Genomic DNA, 15,526 nt, shown 5'->3' with positions numbered 1-15,526 from the left:
CCTGCTCCTGCACCACCTGGTCCTGCCTCTGCCAAGCCCCGTACATTGCCCCCAGCACCTGCAAAACTGCCCAATGGTCTGCAGGTCTGGGCCTGCTGCTGCATCCCACGTGGTTGGCATTTGGACCTGCTTTGCCGCCACCGCTGGCTACATGGTCGGCCCCCTGAACTGTCTGGCCTGCATTGTCGACCTCTAGGTTGACCCCCTGAACCTATAGTAGACCTGTAGCATGTCTGATTCCTCTGCCCCCGCTTTGTGAAAAAGAGCATCTTTAATCCTTTGAACATATTTCTCAGTAGAAATATGGGGGCGGCTGTTGAAAAGGCTCACCTTTCAGCACATTCACTTCACCAGATGCACCTTGTTTCTTTTCCTCACCTTTGATTGGGTGTGGTGCTTGGCCTTAATTGCACTCACCTGTCACTCGTTATATAAGGACTGCACTCACCTACCCCTCACTCTTTCTTCACTCCCACATGGGGCGGCAGCTGAGGTGAGTTTCTCTTTGAGTCTCCTGAGTTCATGTATCATTTTGAGTTACTTAAATCATACTTTATGTCCTTTTTAGAGACAGCAGTCCATGTGTGTCTTTCTTTCCTTTACCTGTTATACAATAAAACGACAAAACCTGCAAATGACGACTGCTTATTCTCATTCTAATCCGATGAGCCCATGATGATGACTACTGAAACCCTGAACCTTCCTTCCTCCAAAACAGTGGCCATGTCATTAGTTTTTCTTCTTTTATACCCTTTCTTGCCAGCCACGCTGTGGAGTACTTGGACGCGTGTGATGGAGCATTGTCCTGCATGAAAATCATGTTTTTCTTGAAGGATGCAGACTTCTTCCTGTACCACTGCTTGAAGAAGGTGTCTTCCAGAAACTGGCAGTAGGACTGGGAGTTGAGCTTGACTCCATCCTCAAGCCGAAAAGGCCCCACAAGCTCATCTTTGATGATACCAGCCCAAACCAGTACTCCACCTCCACCTTGCTGGCATCTGAGTCGGACTGGAGCTCTCTGCCCTTTACCAATCCAGCCACGGGCCCATCCATCTGGCCCATCAAGACTCACTCTCATTTCATCAGTCCATAAAACCTTAGAAAAATCAGTCTTGAGATATTTCTTGGCCCAGTCTTGACGTTTCAGCTTGTGTGTCTTGTTCAGTGGTGGTCGTCTTTCAGCCTTTCTTAACTTGGCCATGTCTCTGAGTATTGCACACCTTGTGCTTTTGGGCACTCCAAAATGGACCTAAACACAAAGCGCCAATGCATCAGAATCGGTGAGCTGTCGGCTTTCAGCCCCGACCGTGTCCGTGCAACATCACACTGATTCTGATCCGTCAGCGGGTCCATGCTTTGTGTTTACATCTTTGTGCAGAATCTGTTTACCTGCTCTCATTTATTGTTTTAGCTGTTTGGTGGTTGTTGAAATTTTGCTAGGTTTAACCTTAGATTCTGGTGTTTCAGGCAAAATAAATTTATATATGAAAAAATCAATTCAGGATTTTAATGAATCGATATCACATTATCCAAGCTAGAATCGATAGTCAAAACCCACCCCTACACACAACATTGTAAAGGTGTGTCAACCAAGACAGCCCTACAACATCCAGAGCTTTCAGGAACTCAGGACGAACCTCATCCACCCCACGATCTACCTGTGATCTACCTGCACGATACACGGTGCAGTCACGAGCAGTGGGTAGAATGAAACTGCATATACAGTATTCTGAGTTTCTTGATGTATTTGTTATTCCTTTTCAGTCTAGTTTCATTTCAGTTTATCTAGTTACATTCTGCCATGCCTGGGTTACAGTTTTAATTCATGATTTATCAAGCTCCCCATTTGTCTCATCCCTGTGTTAAGTCTTCGTGTGTTTGTCTGTAATGTTTCATGTCCAAGTTTTCTTTGTTTGTCTAGTTCGAGTCATGTCTGGGTCTCGTTATGTTTCCCGTTTTATTTTGAAGGATCCTTGTGTTTATTGTATTTAGCTTCACGTCCCCTGTCCTGTCATTATGTTAATTGTTATCAGCTGCTTTCCCCATGTGATTCCGCTTTCCCTGATCAGTCAAGTCAAGTAGTCAAGTATTTATTTATTGTCATTGTCGAAGAACAATGAAATTGCGTTTGGGGCTTCCGTACAACCCGTAAAAAAAAAAAAACAAATACCCCTTAAAACCCAAGTGTAAATATTTAACCCAGTGTGACTTCAGTGCAATGAGACAATCCTTAGCAACAACATGAGAACAAGACAGGTAATGTTCATAGGACATTCAGACAAAGACCTGAGAAACATGACAAAATGCAACAATGCAACCCGTTCAATATTATTGTACTGTGAGATATGATGGTTGTCTATTTAAGAAAGAGGGGGGGGGGGGGGGGGGGAGGAGAATAAAGATTTAATGCACCAATGCAAACCAGTTCAGTGCTATTAAGAAGTTGGATATGGTTATTGTCCGTGAGAGGGGGGCAGAGAGGGGAGGGGGGCAGAATTCAGGAGCCTCACAGCCTGTGGATACAGGCTGTTGGCCGTTCTGGCCTGTATAGACCTGTACCTTCTCCCTGAGGGCAGCAGGTGGAAAAGGTGGCGCGCAGGGTGATGTTGGTCCCGCAGGATACTGTGCACCCTCCTCAGACAGCGAGTGGGGAAGATATTACTAATCTCTGGCAGAATTGTTCCAATAATTCTGCCAGCTTCTTTCACCACCCGCTGGAGTGCTTGCTGGTCGGCCTTGGTGCAGCTGGGGAACCACACTAGAAATCCATGCGTCAGGACGCTGCTGATGGCACAGTTATAGAAGTTCAACATCAGAGGTCTGGGAATGTGTGCGCTCCGTAGTCTCCTCAGGTAGTAGAGGCGCTGTTGGGCCTTCCGTGCAACTAAGGTGATATGGTTGCCCCAGGACAGGTCCTCGGTCACAGTTACCCCCAAGAATTTAAAACTGCTCACCCTCTCCACCGCCTCACTGCCAATGAAGAGAGGCAGATGGTTGTTATGACCCTTCCTCCGGAAATCTACAATGATCTCCTTGGTCTTTTTGGTGTTTAAGACCAAGTTATTGTCGTGGCACCATGACTCTAGTTGTTGCACCTCTGTCCTGTAGTTTGTCTCATCGTTGTTGGATATAAGTCCGAGCACTGTGGTGTCATTGGCAAACTTAACAATGAGATTGGACGCGCAGGAGGAAATACAGTCATGGGTGAAGAGAGTGTATAGCAGAGGGCTCAGAACACACCCCTGAGGGGCGCCGGTGTTGACCACAAGGGTGGAAGAGGTGTTCTTACCCACTCTGACACTCTGTCTGCGGTTAGTGAGGAAGTCCACAATCCAGTTGCACAGAGAGGAGTTGAGTCCCAGTTGGTGGAGTTTGGGACGGAGTTTATATGGCCGGATGGTATTAAAAGCCGAGCTGTAGTCTACAAAGAGGAGCCGTGCATAGGTGTTCCTGTGTTCCAAGTGCTTCAATAATGTGTGCAGCACTATGGCGATCGCATCCTCAGTTGACCGGTTCTCCCTGTATGCAAACTGGTGCGGGTCCAGAGATGGTGGAAAAGCAGCTCTGATGTGTTTAATGACCAGTCTCTCCAGGCATTTGGCGGGAATGGGGGTGAGTGCCACAGGTCTGAAATCGTTCAGACATGTGACATTTGACTGTTTTGGGATGGGAACGATGGTTGCTGGTTTGAAACAGGATGGTACCAGTGAACAGGACAGCGAGGTGTTATATATAGAGGTGAAGACGTCCGCCAGGTCCGCAGCACAGTCTTTTAGCACCCGGCCCAGCACTCCATCCGGCCCGGCCGCCTTCCTGGTGTTAATGCTCCGGAACACACGCCTCAGCTCATGAGTGCTCAGGACCGGAGCAGGGTCGGTTGAGGGGAGAGGGGACAGGACAGGGTCGGTGTTCTCCCTATCAAAGCGGGCATAAAAGAGGTTTAGGTCCTCAGCCAGAGTAGGACTATCGGCTGAGGGTGATGGTGTTCTCCTTTTGTAGTCCGTGATAGCCCTGATGCCTTCCCAGACCTGCTTTGGGTTTGTGATGTTCTCAAACCTGGCCTCGATACGCCTCCTGTGCTGCTGCTTGGCAGTCTTGATGCCTCTTCTCAGGTTAGCCCTGGCAGCACTGTATGCCTCCTGGTCCCCGGAGTTGAAAGCGTTGTTCCTCGTTCGAATAAGTTGTTGAACTCTGTGTGTCATCCAGGGTGGATTATTAGGGAACACACGGAGTCGTTTCCAAGTTGTTACATTGTCCACACAGAAACGGATGTAGTCCAAGACAGTGGAGGTGTAACTGTCCAATGCGACACGATTGTCAGTGTCCTGCACCTTGAATACCTCCCAGTCTGTGCAGTGGAAACAGTCCTGAAGCATCGGAATAGCATCCTGCGGCCATGTTCTCACGGTTTTGGTTGTAATCCCAGTGCTCTTGATCTTTTGTGTGTATATTGGGTGTAGCAGAAGGGAGAGATGGTCTGACAGACCCAGGTGGGGATAGGCCTGGGCTCTGTATGCGTTCGCCATGTTGGTGTACACCTGGTCCAAAGTTCTATCTCCTCTGGTAGCACACTTCACATTTCGGTGGAAATTGTGAAGTACAGATTTCAGGTCCGCGTGGTTAAAATCCCCAGCCGCAATAAAGACACTGTCCGGGTGTGCTACCAGGCTGTTATTGATGCTGCTGCTCAGTTGTGCTAACGCTAGCTTAGCATTAGCATCTGGTGGAATGTAAACAGCGCAGATGTAAACGGCAGAAAATTCCCGAGGGAGATAGAATGGACGGCACTTTAACACCAACAGTTCTACCTCTGTACTGCACAGTCTTTCCGTTACCGTGACGTTCGTGCACCAGAAGTTGTTAATATAGATGCACAGCCCCCCGCCGGTCTTCTTACCCGAGTCCGCTGACCTGTCGGCTCGATAGGCGGTGCGGCCTGCTAGATCAATAGCCACATCGGGAATGGCGCTGTCCAGCCAGGTTTCAGTAAAAATCATGCACGAACAGTTGTTGAAAGTCCGTCGAGTGGCGATCTGCAGTCGTATTTCATCCAGTTTGTAACGGATTGAACGGGCATTGGAGAGGAATATGGTCGGGAGTGGTGGTTTAAACGGACTAGCCTTTAGCCGTGCCCACAGGCCTCCCCGCCTGCCTCTCTTCTGCCTCCGCTCGCAGCGTCTCCTCCTGCGGCTTGCTGTTGCGGGTAGCCCCGGGGGTTGCTTGACGATCTCCGGGGGGATGAGATACTCGGATGTTAATTGAAGATCTCCACGGCTTAGTTGTAGTAGATCATCTCTATTATATTGAAGTAACCCCAGACTGTGTGAAATGATACACAGCACCACAGTACCATAGATTTCAGTTCAGCATTCAACACTATAATCCCCCAACAGCTCATTCAAAAACTGGTCCAGCTGGGGCTCAACACCTCACTGTGCAACTGGCTGTTGGATTTCCTCACCGGAAGACCTCAAGCAGTACGGGTTGGCAGTAATACATCCAGCACCATCATTTTAAACACAGGGGCCCCGCAGGGATGTGTGCTGAGCCCCCTCCTCTTCACTCTGCTGACCCATGACTGCACTCCATCATACAGCTCCAACCTCTTCATCAAGTTTGCAGACGACACAACGGTGGTGGGTCTCATTAGCAACAGGGATGAGACTGACTACAGAAGTGAGGTGAGACGCCTGGCCACATGGTGTGCTGACAACAATCTCTCTCTGAATGTGGAGAAGACGAAGGAGATTGTTGTGGACTTCAGGAGAATGCACACCCAACATGCTCCTCTGACCATTGACGGAGCGTCTGTGGAGAGAGTGAGCAGCACCAAGTTCTTGGGTGTGCACATCACAGAGGATCTCTCCTGGACGTACAACACCACAGCACTGGCCAAGAAATCACAGCAGCGTCTCTTCTTTCTCCGCAAACTAAGAAGAGCAGGAGCACCAGCCCCCATCATGCACACTTTCTACAGAGGCACCATCGAGAGCATCCTGTCGAGCTGCATCACTGTGTGGTTTGGAGCCTGCAATGCGTCCTGTCATAGAACCCTCCAACGCATAGTGAGAGCTGCAGAGAGGATCATTGGTGTCTCTCTCCCCTCCCTCCAGGACATTTACAGCACCCGTCTCACTAAAAAAGCCCTTTGCATAGCGGCTGATCCCACGCACCCAATGCAAAGCTTCTTCAAGCTGCTGCCGTTGGGGAGGAGACTGCGGAGTCTCCAGGCCAGGACCAGCAGGCTGAAGGACAGCTTCATCCATCAGGCTGTCAGGAAGCTTAACTCCCTCCCGATTCTGCCCCCTCTCCCCTCTCTCCTCCACGGTCTCACTGAACTCTGTCACACACACACAAACACACACACTCTCTGACTCACTCACTGGCCTGCACCAGTTACCAGTCACTTTGTGGAGCATTGGACTGCCATTACCTCATAAGACTTTGTTGTTACACTTTCTCTTACCGTACATTACTAAATCTCCATTTGCACTATTTGCCTATTTGCACTACTCTGCCTGGTTTACACTCAATGTCACTTACTCATTATATTGTATATTGTATAGCTTTCTTGTTATATGTAAAATTGTATTTATTTAAATTTTTACTTTTTAATTATTTTACTTGCATTTTTAATCACTTTTATATTTAAATATATTTAAATGTTCATTTGCTATTTATCTAGGGATTGAGAGTAACGCAATTTCTATTCTCTGTATGTCCTGTACATGTGGCAGAATCGACAAATAAAGTTGACTTTGACTTTTGAAAAAAAAAAAAAAAAAAAAAAAAAGTGCAAAAGTGTAGGAGCTCCGGGCCGCTGCGTCTGTGCGCGCGGCCATCACTACAATATACATGTTTTACAACAAAAGGAGTGTGTAAAACATGTATATTGTAGTGATGGCAGTATACTGTGTATATTTATACTGCCAGTATGGAAAATGATTATTTGGAAATGCTTAAAATGGAAATGATAATTTACTGTGAGGTGAGGTGTGGTTGGGGTGTGGACAGTAGTTGTGCTTTTGTAACGACGAGGGGGGAAAGAAGGGGGGAAAGAAAGAGGGAAAGAAAAACAGCTGAGAAGAGGGACGGGGGAGAAGGGCAAAAAAACAAAAACCAACAGAATAAGCAAAAAAAAATAAATACATATATCGATCACCTGGATCACCTGTTGAGAAAGAAAAAAGAAAACAAGCAGAAGAAAACGAGAGTAATAGAATAAACAACATCACAATGATATATGGGAACATGACAGTAAATACTAAATATTAAACATTATTGTGCAGCACGTAAGATCGACAGCGCACAGTGTGCTTTGAGGTAGGAGCCAAAAAGGGTGTAGTTTGTGAGTGTGAGCTCCCGTGTGTACACCCGTGAACATGGACGCGCTTGTTTTTAAAAGGTTCCTTCATGTAATGATCTGCTAGAGCAGGGGTGTCAAACTCAAATACACAGTGGGCCAAAATTCAAAACTGGAACAAAGTCGTGGGCTAACATTAATATTTATTGAAAAAAAAACTTCCTCCAGATATAAGAATGAATCTTTTCTTATGGACTCAAATAAGTTTTGCTGGAAAACTGAATATGGAACAAGCAAAGCTTAATACTAAACAATATATATATTAGCTGTATAATACCAGTAGGCCAGCTCTAATAGTAATTTGGTATGGCTTCGCGGGCCAAATGTAATTAGGCTGCGGGCCAAATTTGGCCCGTGGGCCAGAGTTTGACACCTATGTGCTAGAGGGTGTGGGGAGCCACTGCCCCGTCCTCCAGGGCATGAAGCAGGTATGGAGGAGATCAAAACTCCAGACATCCAGAGGCCCCCAGAACACAAGAGACCAAGGAAGACCAACAGAGGGGCAGCCGTCCCACTGTCCCAGAAAGAGCTGAGGAGAGTCCCAGATGAGGGGTCACTCAGCAGCCGCGGAGCAGAAGCCAGGGGGGTTGCAGTGATGCGCCCGTGAGCTCCGCCAGCAGCCAGCTGTGCCTGAGTGACCAAGCCCCAGGCCGAGAGGCCGCGGGCACCCCACCTCCGAAGTGGCCCGATGTGTACCTGGGCGCCCATCCCCGGACACAAAGAACCACCAACGCACCGATGTCTGAGGGAGTCCGCCACCGGCAGGGGAAGTGGTGGGGGGAGATAGGCCTCCAAACCTTGGAGGGCCTGATATGTCCCCAGAGAGGTGACGTCTGATACCCAACCTGACGTATAGACACAGACATACAGGCACACACAGATACAAACATCCATTCCCACCCTCATGCTCTCATATGCACTTACTCCACACTCAACCAACGTGGAGACAGACATAAAGCGTACTCTACGAACCGGGTCTAGGTACATTGCCCCTGGAGGGGGGAACTGCACCCAGACCCAGGCGGTGTTACCCTTTTCCCTGCGGTGGGGAGAAGCAGACCGACCCGACTCCACAGCAGGGAGGCCCTACATTTCAGACCCCAGTCGGAGGGCCAACTCCTCCTCCTAGCCCCCCGCTCCAGCAGGCCGCAGAGAACGGGGTGAGAGAAGACTCCAAACCTCCCTCCACCCGCTTATTGTAGTGTTGATGCATGTGTGTTCTAAGGTGCATTTAAAACCCAGGAGGGCATGGAGCTACCTGTCAGAGAGCAGCAGGTAAGCGCATAGCCCCTCCTGCTAGCCCTCAATGTCTACGTGTATTTAAAATTGAGAGGTGGGCAACGACGCCAGGGGTGAGGTGTACACCCTGATGGTAATTTGGATTCCGTGTAGCGTGTCCACCCCCAAGATCCTATATGCATGTGTAATGAGAGTGTGAGTAATGTGAATGTCTAAGTTGTGGGATAAAATTGAGGCAGAGGCAGCCAGAAGGGGACAGAGGGGGGGTTGCCTCCTCCCCACCTGATCATTCCTTATGTGTACTTAATCCGTGTGTTTCTGCTCAGTCAGTGTCAGATTGTCTGTTATCCTCACCTCATCTTTTCATAGTTTCCGTTATTGTGTCACTGTTTCATAGCCTGCCTAGTTACTCTGTGTTCATAGTTTTTTCATAGTTCTTCCACAGAGTGTCAGTCTTTTTAGTTTACACAGTGTTCTCAGTCTCCTTAGTTTCTCCTTAGTGTTCTCTAGTGTTTTTGTCATGCCATCAGCCACAATAAAGGCTCGCTTTATTTTTGGAAACCTAGTTCCATCTCTTCATTTAAAAAACAGTGTTAGCTAAAGCTAGCTACACATTGTGAGACAAACTGCACACAAAGAGTTTCTGTGTTTGCTGATATTTGTTGAGCTGATAGAAACGTTGCCTTTGAAATTACCTGAAGCAAAAAAACAAACAAACAAAAAAAAACAAACAAAACACTGACACCTCTGACTTTGGCACATGTCATCTCTTTTAATGCAACATCCCCTGTTAATTAATAAATGAACAGGACTGCAATTCATTTGTTACTGTTTAGGTTCAAATTAGTTTGATGTTTGAAGACTTGCAGTGACAAAATGATAATACCCTTCAAATGTGTTAAAACAAAATTAATGAGCCTGGTTTTAAAATGTAAGGAGTAGAAAGTAAAGATATTTGTTTAAAAATGTAGGGAGTAAAAGCAAAAAAGTAGTCAAAAAAATAAATACTTAAGTAGAAATTTTAGATATCTGTACTTTACACATTAGTGTACTTTGTTATTTCTGACCTCTGAAAATCAGTTTGTTTGTTTTTTTAGCTATTGCTAAATACAGAGGGGTTTTTTTCTGGAACTAGAAGATGTCTCTTAAAAAGTCTTATTCACCCTTCACTATTAATTTTGACTTTTTTTTTTTTATAAATTTTCTGTTACAGATCATTCCAGTTGGGTGTTCCATATATGTGAAAAGTCTACAGAATGTTATAAAACCTGAAACTAATTCTATCTTAAAATAGGTTAATCAGCTGAATGAATTAGCTCCTACTGGTATGAGTGAAACACCTGGTCCTTTGCCTTTAATTTCCTCGTCGTGGGATCAATAAAGTCTTATCTTATCTTGATACTTACTTACTATTTACTAAGACAGACTTGTATGGGCAGATTGGCCCTGTGCTCCTAATACTGATGCATTCTTTAGCTAAATGTAAAATGTTTTCACTCCCTTTGTTGTGTCATGTGGGACAACAGTCAATTATTCTAAAACACAACACAAATGATTACATTTGTGCTGTAATGTATTTTCTTCATCAGATTAAGCAGTGGGCAATTACTGTGTGGATTAAATAATTAGATGCAGTTGTTACATGAAGCTGTGGGGAAAAACAACTCTAAAATGTATTGCTGACTGGCTTTCTCTATCCGTCTTTCTCCTTCAGTCTGTCCCTGATGCCAGCCCTATGAAGCGCTCAGCCTCAACTGTGACCCCACAGCGGCCCCAAGAGGTCAATTTAAGAGACTACACCCTGGAAAAACCAAGCCAGGAGAGAACCCACCACCATCACCGTCGCTGCCACCACCGTAGAGACCGAGACAGAGAGAACAGACAGAGGTTTTTAGATGCACCTTTGGCAGGTCAACCTCCCGGTTCTGCTGGTAAAGTCAGTCAGAATTTATTCACAAGCACTATCAAAATCACAGTGTACAAAGACATTCAGTATCATCTAGTCCCACTTCAGTATCATCTAGTCCCACTTAGTATTGGACTGTCCCATCATGCTATCCTATAATTTTATGTGATTGTTTTTAGTTCAGTTGCAATTCATTTATATGGTGCCAACTCACAACAATAGTTTCCTTTAAGGGGCTTTATATTATAGGACGCGTGATCTGCAATATTAGCAAGAGCCCCAGCTACTCACTAAGAACAAGGACTTGGGTGACGATGGGGTTGAAGAAGTCCCTTTTAACCAGAAAAAACCTCTAGAGCAGTAAGAGAATAAAAAAGCGGTGAAACAAAGGATCTGGAGGAGCAGTGCACAGTGGATTGTGATCCCCAGCAATCTTAGTGTCCAAGATGAAGACTCTGCTTCCCATTCTACTTTGGAATGCTCTGTGAACTACAGGTATACCTGCAGTCTGAGAGCAAAAGGATTTGGGGAGATTTATTAGGATTTATTTACGATAAATGATAACGACTTAAAATAGAGAGCCAATAAAGTGAAGCTTAAAAGGAAGACATATAGCCTCCCTCACATCCTAGTTTTTCGGCATTACTAAAATGTGTTCCTTATTTTGATAGTATTGCACAGATGAAATAAGGCAGTCTTGTTTCTTTAACATGCAAGTTAAAGGAGACAGACATTTGGGTCAAAAATAAAACTTAGAAGCAGAAAATGACACGTATTCCAGATATCCAGACTTTCATAGTCTAATCTGCATGTCAGTGGAATCACAATGTTTTCTGTTAACATCACCTAAGTAAGCTCATTGGGTGAGCATCACTTTGGTGAAGGTCAATAGGTTCACTCAACCTACTGAGTTCCTGTTTCTTTAATCTTTGACACTTAACTACTCCCACAGTTTTTGTGCTATTTTCACCATTCAAATTTTAAACTGTTCTGCTATTTCTGCTAATGCCAGCTACAGGGCTCTAGAGTGTGACCAATTTGGTCGCTTATGCGACTTAATTTCTCAATGGTGTGACTAAAAAAAATCCTAGGTCACACTGGTGCAACCAGCTGTTTAGTACAAAAAAAGGTCTCCGCAACTCTGGAAGTCTCTGCGTGGTCAACAGCAGACACACATTATGCCCATAACATGGTTTAAACCAATCAGAGATAGTCAGTGTGTACTTTTGAAAGTGCAGGCGGATAGAGAGAGGTGAGCAGCTTGAATAAAGTGATATCGATTCATTGAATCCTGAATCAACTTTTAAATATAAATGTATTTTACCAGAAAGGCCAGAATCTCAGTTTAAACCTCACAAAACTATTTCAACAACCACCAACAAGCTAACAGTAAATGAGAACAGCTAAACGGATTCCACTCAAAGACGTAAACACAGAATGCGGCCCCGACACATCAGTGAAATGTCAGCTTTATCACCTGACGACATGTACATGGACACGTTGATGCTGAAAGCTGACAGCTTACTGATTCTGATGCGTCGGGTCCATGCTTTGTGTTTACGTCTTTTTTTGCGCTAGATTATGATGCTGCAGGTTTTGTCACTCTCCAACCAAAATTGACTGCAGCAGCAAAAGAAGATCAAAACTTGTCTTCACATTTGATAAACATCATCATGAATTCCCTCTTACTTTTGCTGTTTTGCTTCCGCCACAATAAAATCACACTTGCTGCACAGTGCTTTTTCTCTCTCAGTGTACTTCTAGAACAGTTTTCTTTCTCAAATCTCTGTTTTCTGCATTATTCATTCGATTATTAAGCACAAGTCATGTACAGTGCTGTCGGCTGCTGTTTTGTTTTTCTCCAAAAATGACCTCCAACAAGAAAGCCAAATTTCTGCTGTTTAATAGCGAAGAAATGTAAACTTTTTTAAAATGATGCCAAATTGCAAAACAAGTGTCCCCTCTCCCCACTCCCTTTCAGCGGCAGGCAGCAGCAAACAGATCATCAGAGGCCGAGATGATGATTAAGTTTAACATTGTCTACAATGTCTACTACTGCCAAAGACTGCCAAAGCACTTTAAGAACAAGGACTTTCAGTAACTTATCTTTCTTGTAGAATGGTGCTCCAAATAAAGAACTTTGTGTTGACAAGACTGTTAGTTAATAATTTAAACATCGATATTGCCTATATCGATATTGCCTGTATTATTTTATTTTTTTTAAAGTGCACATGTAAAACTACAGTGTTAAGCGATGTTGTTGAAAAATTTGTGTGCACCTAAACTTTTGTGAAACCTTTGATTCAGAATATGAATGACTATCTGCATCTAACAAAAAAGTTAGGCGCACCAGTGTAACCATGGAAAAAGTTAGTCTAGAGCCCTGCAGCTCTATCTTTTGGTGCTCATAACTTTTATGCATTTTTAAATATTAAGCTTTTTAACTTTTCAACTCGTCATATCTTCTAAACCGGGGACTCCAGAGACATGAGCCTTGTGCCAATATCTTCAGACACTCCTGACGGTCACGGTAAAATAATTTTTTTTCATACCGTTTACCGTTTTCCCATGAATTACGTTTGTTTCAGGATAGGAAATCTGTCTTTGCCTCACTGAGATGAGCAGGTGCCCTGAGAGTGGGCAGCACAGGTTTGAATCCTACTTGTGGTTGTTGCCGCATTTCTTTCCTGCTCTCGCTCCTTCTGCTTTTTTTTTCTTTCTCGCTCCTCTTCAGTGTACCCTTTGAAATAAAGCAGATAGTTCCGCTTCTTCAGCTGTTTTTGGCACATGATTTCCACTACATGGCATTCACCCAGTATTTTTGCAGGAAATGCAACTTTTACTAGTTAACAAAGCAATTTGCAGTTCGGGAAAACGATAGATAAATGAATAAATAAACAATCAAGAAATCCTCCGATTTTCTTCGATGCCACCATCAGGTTAGCGTTTCCACTTTGCCATAAGTTTTTTGCTGCTTAGTGGCAGTTGGTTTGCACTGACTAAAGGCTCACCAAAGTAGTTCAGACTCTTGTCATCTGTCTTACAGTAGATTGCATTGCAACATAGTCACTGAAATATCTCTTCTTGACAGATATTTACCTGTTCAAATGTAAAAAGATACTCATTCATATTCTGAATCAAAGGTTTCAGATTCTGACACCTTTTGACAAGAAGGGCAGCTCTCTAGCACAGGGGTCCCCAATCCCAGTCCACGAGGGCCGGTGTCCCTGCAGGTTTTAGATGTGTGCTTGATCCATCACAGCTGATTTAAATGGCTAAATGACCTCCTCAACATGTCTTGAAGTTCTCCAGAGGCCTGGTAATGAACTAATCATGTGATTCAGATGTGTTGACCCAGGGTGAGATCTAAAACTTGTAGGGACAGCGGCCCTCATGGACTGGGATTGGGGACCCCTGCTCTAGCATCTTACCTGCTTCTTACATACTACTTCAAATATAACATGTACTGTCAGTTTAATATAGTTAAATACAAGGGGAAAACAATAAAACACATTATTGGAAAGAATATTAGGGACTTAACTTAAGTCACCTATAAAAACCTCTGATTTTAACGAAACATTTGACAAAAAATGCTTCTTGATTTTAATGTACAGTGGGGGGAAATAATTGCTAGCTCTCTGGCATGGAGGGGGACACACTGCTGAGGAGATCAGGAGGATTTTGATCTCAATAACCCCTCAATAAAAACCAACACACTATAAATAAAGCATAAAATCTAAACATATAAGTGTGAGGAGTTTCAAAAGAACAAGCACAGAAAATTAGTAAAGTCAAAAAAAAGGACAAAACAAGAGCAACATCCATCAAACGGTTAGTTACCACTTTGTCCGAGTTTTGTTGAAGTCCTGAATTCTGCGACTTTTCAGGAGCTCAGCTTCCCTTCTTTCCTAACCATGAGCCCTCCACTGAGCAGTAGTACTTCTCTGACTGTAGCAGATCACTCCTGTTATTGCTTCCAAGGTTGCTCTGTTAGAAGCTAAGGGTTAAAACAATTAAATTTGCACAATTAAATCCAGATACTTAGATTAAAGTGGATACTTATGTAAGTATCCACTTTTACTTGGTTGGCCAAGTAAATCATGTTAGCATCATAAAGCACTGTTTTAAACCATATTTATTTACAATTTGGAAAAAGAAATTTGGTGAATTAATTAGCAGTTATTCTGCTGTATTTGCTGTATAGCAGTAGAAATACTAAAAAAGGACACTGGAATCTTAAAGAACAGAAGAGTTCTAAAGCAACTTCTGAAACCTCTGTACTACTGTCCCATTAGTCCTGTTATATATTATCATATACCTTTTATCAATATTATCATATACCTTTTCTGAATAATTGAAAAAAACAAAAACAAAAAATGGTAGCCCCTTCTATTACTAGAACACGTTGCAAAGTTGCCTTCTGGTAGTTCAATCTCCTGACTACCTTCCCTCTCTTCGTTACCATCCGACTACACTTCTCTTCTATATATACTTCTACATGCACAGGAGTCTGATTATAATGCAGATATTGCACGTACAGTTAAGAAATGCACATTTCTGAGGTTGTGTTGTGGAAACATCCAGGTTTCAAGCTTCACTGTGATCCTCATGCACTCAAAGATCCTTTTTCCGGTGCACTTGGTACCCAATCTCGGGTGGGGGTGATGATACCTGTCGTCCTGCCTCCCCCTTGCTGTTGCAATCTCTAGCCATGAGAGTAGGTCCTTCTTCTGAATGTTGGAACACCAGTTGTTTCGCCGTCAATGCTGGATGCTGGATATCAAAGATTCCATAAGCCCCTCATCCTGTTCAAACTGCTGGGGTTACTTATGTAGTAGCATTGCAACAGCACCTGTTTTTTATTTCTTTATTTCTTGCCCACTTACAGTAACGAATTAAAAGTAATCCCATTACTTTACTGATTACTTATTTTCAAAAGTAATTAATTACTTAGTTACTTAGTTACTTTTTAAAAACACGATTTACAACCTGAATAGGTTATAAAGCGATAGATTTTT

General features: G+C 44.0%; 1 protein-coding gene across 1 annotated transcript in view; it reads left to right on the top strand.

The window, feature by feature from the left end:
- The window catches only part of LOC147317005 (voltage-dependent N-type calcium channel subunit alpha-1B-like), a 337,402-nt gene that overhangs the window by 308,473 nt on the left and 13,403 nt on the right, over window positions 1-15,526 (top strand). The window contains exon 47 of the mRNA XM_086313576.1: window positions 10,317-10,533. Within this exon, the coding sequence (XP_086169702.1) occupies window positions 10,317-10,533 (217 nt within the window). The remainder of the gene's footprint in view (window positions 1-10,316; window positions 10,534-15,526) is intronic.

This window comes from Aulonocara sp. 'chitande type north' Nkhata Bay, linkage group LG12 (genome assembly GCF_057382095.1).
Source record: "Aulonocara sp. 'chitande type north' Nkhata Bay isolate Kocher_YH1m ecotype deep benthic linkage group LG12, A_spYH_male_GT1.1, whole genome shotgun sequence".
In the NCBI taxonomy this organism is placed as follows: domain Eukaryota; kingdom Metazoa; phylum Chordata; class Actinopteri; order Cichliformes; family Cichlidae; genus Aulonocara; species Aulonocara sp. 'chitande type north' Nkhata Bay.
Note: the sequence above shows the minus strand (reverse complement) of the source record. Positions and strands in the feature narration are given on the sequence as shown.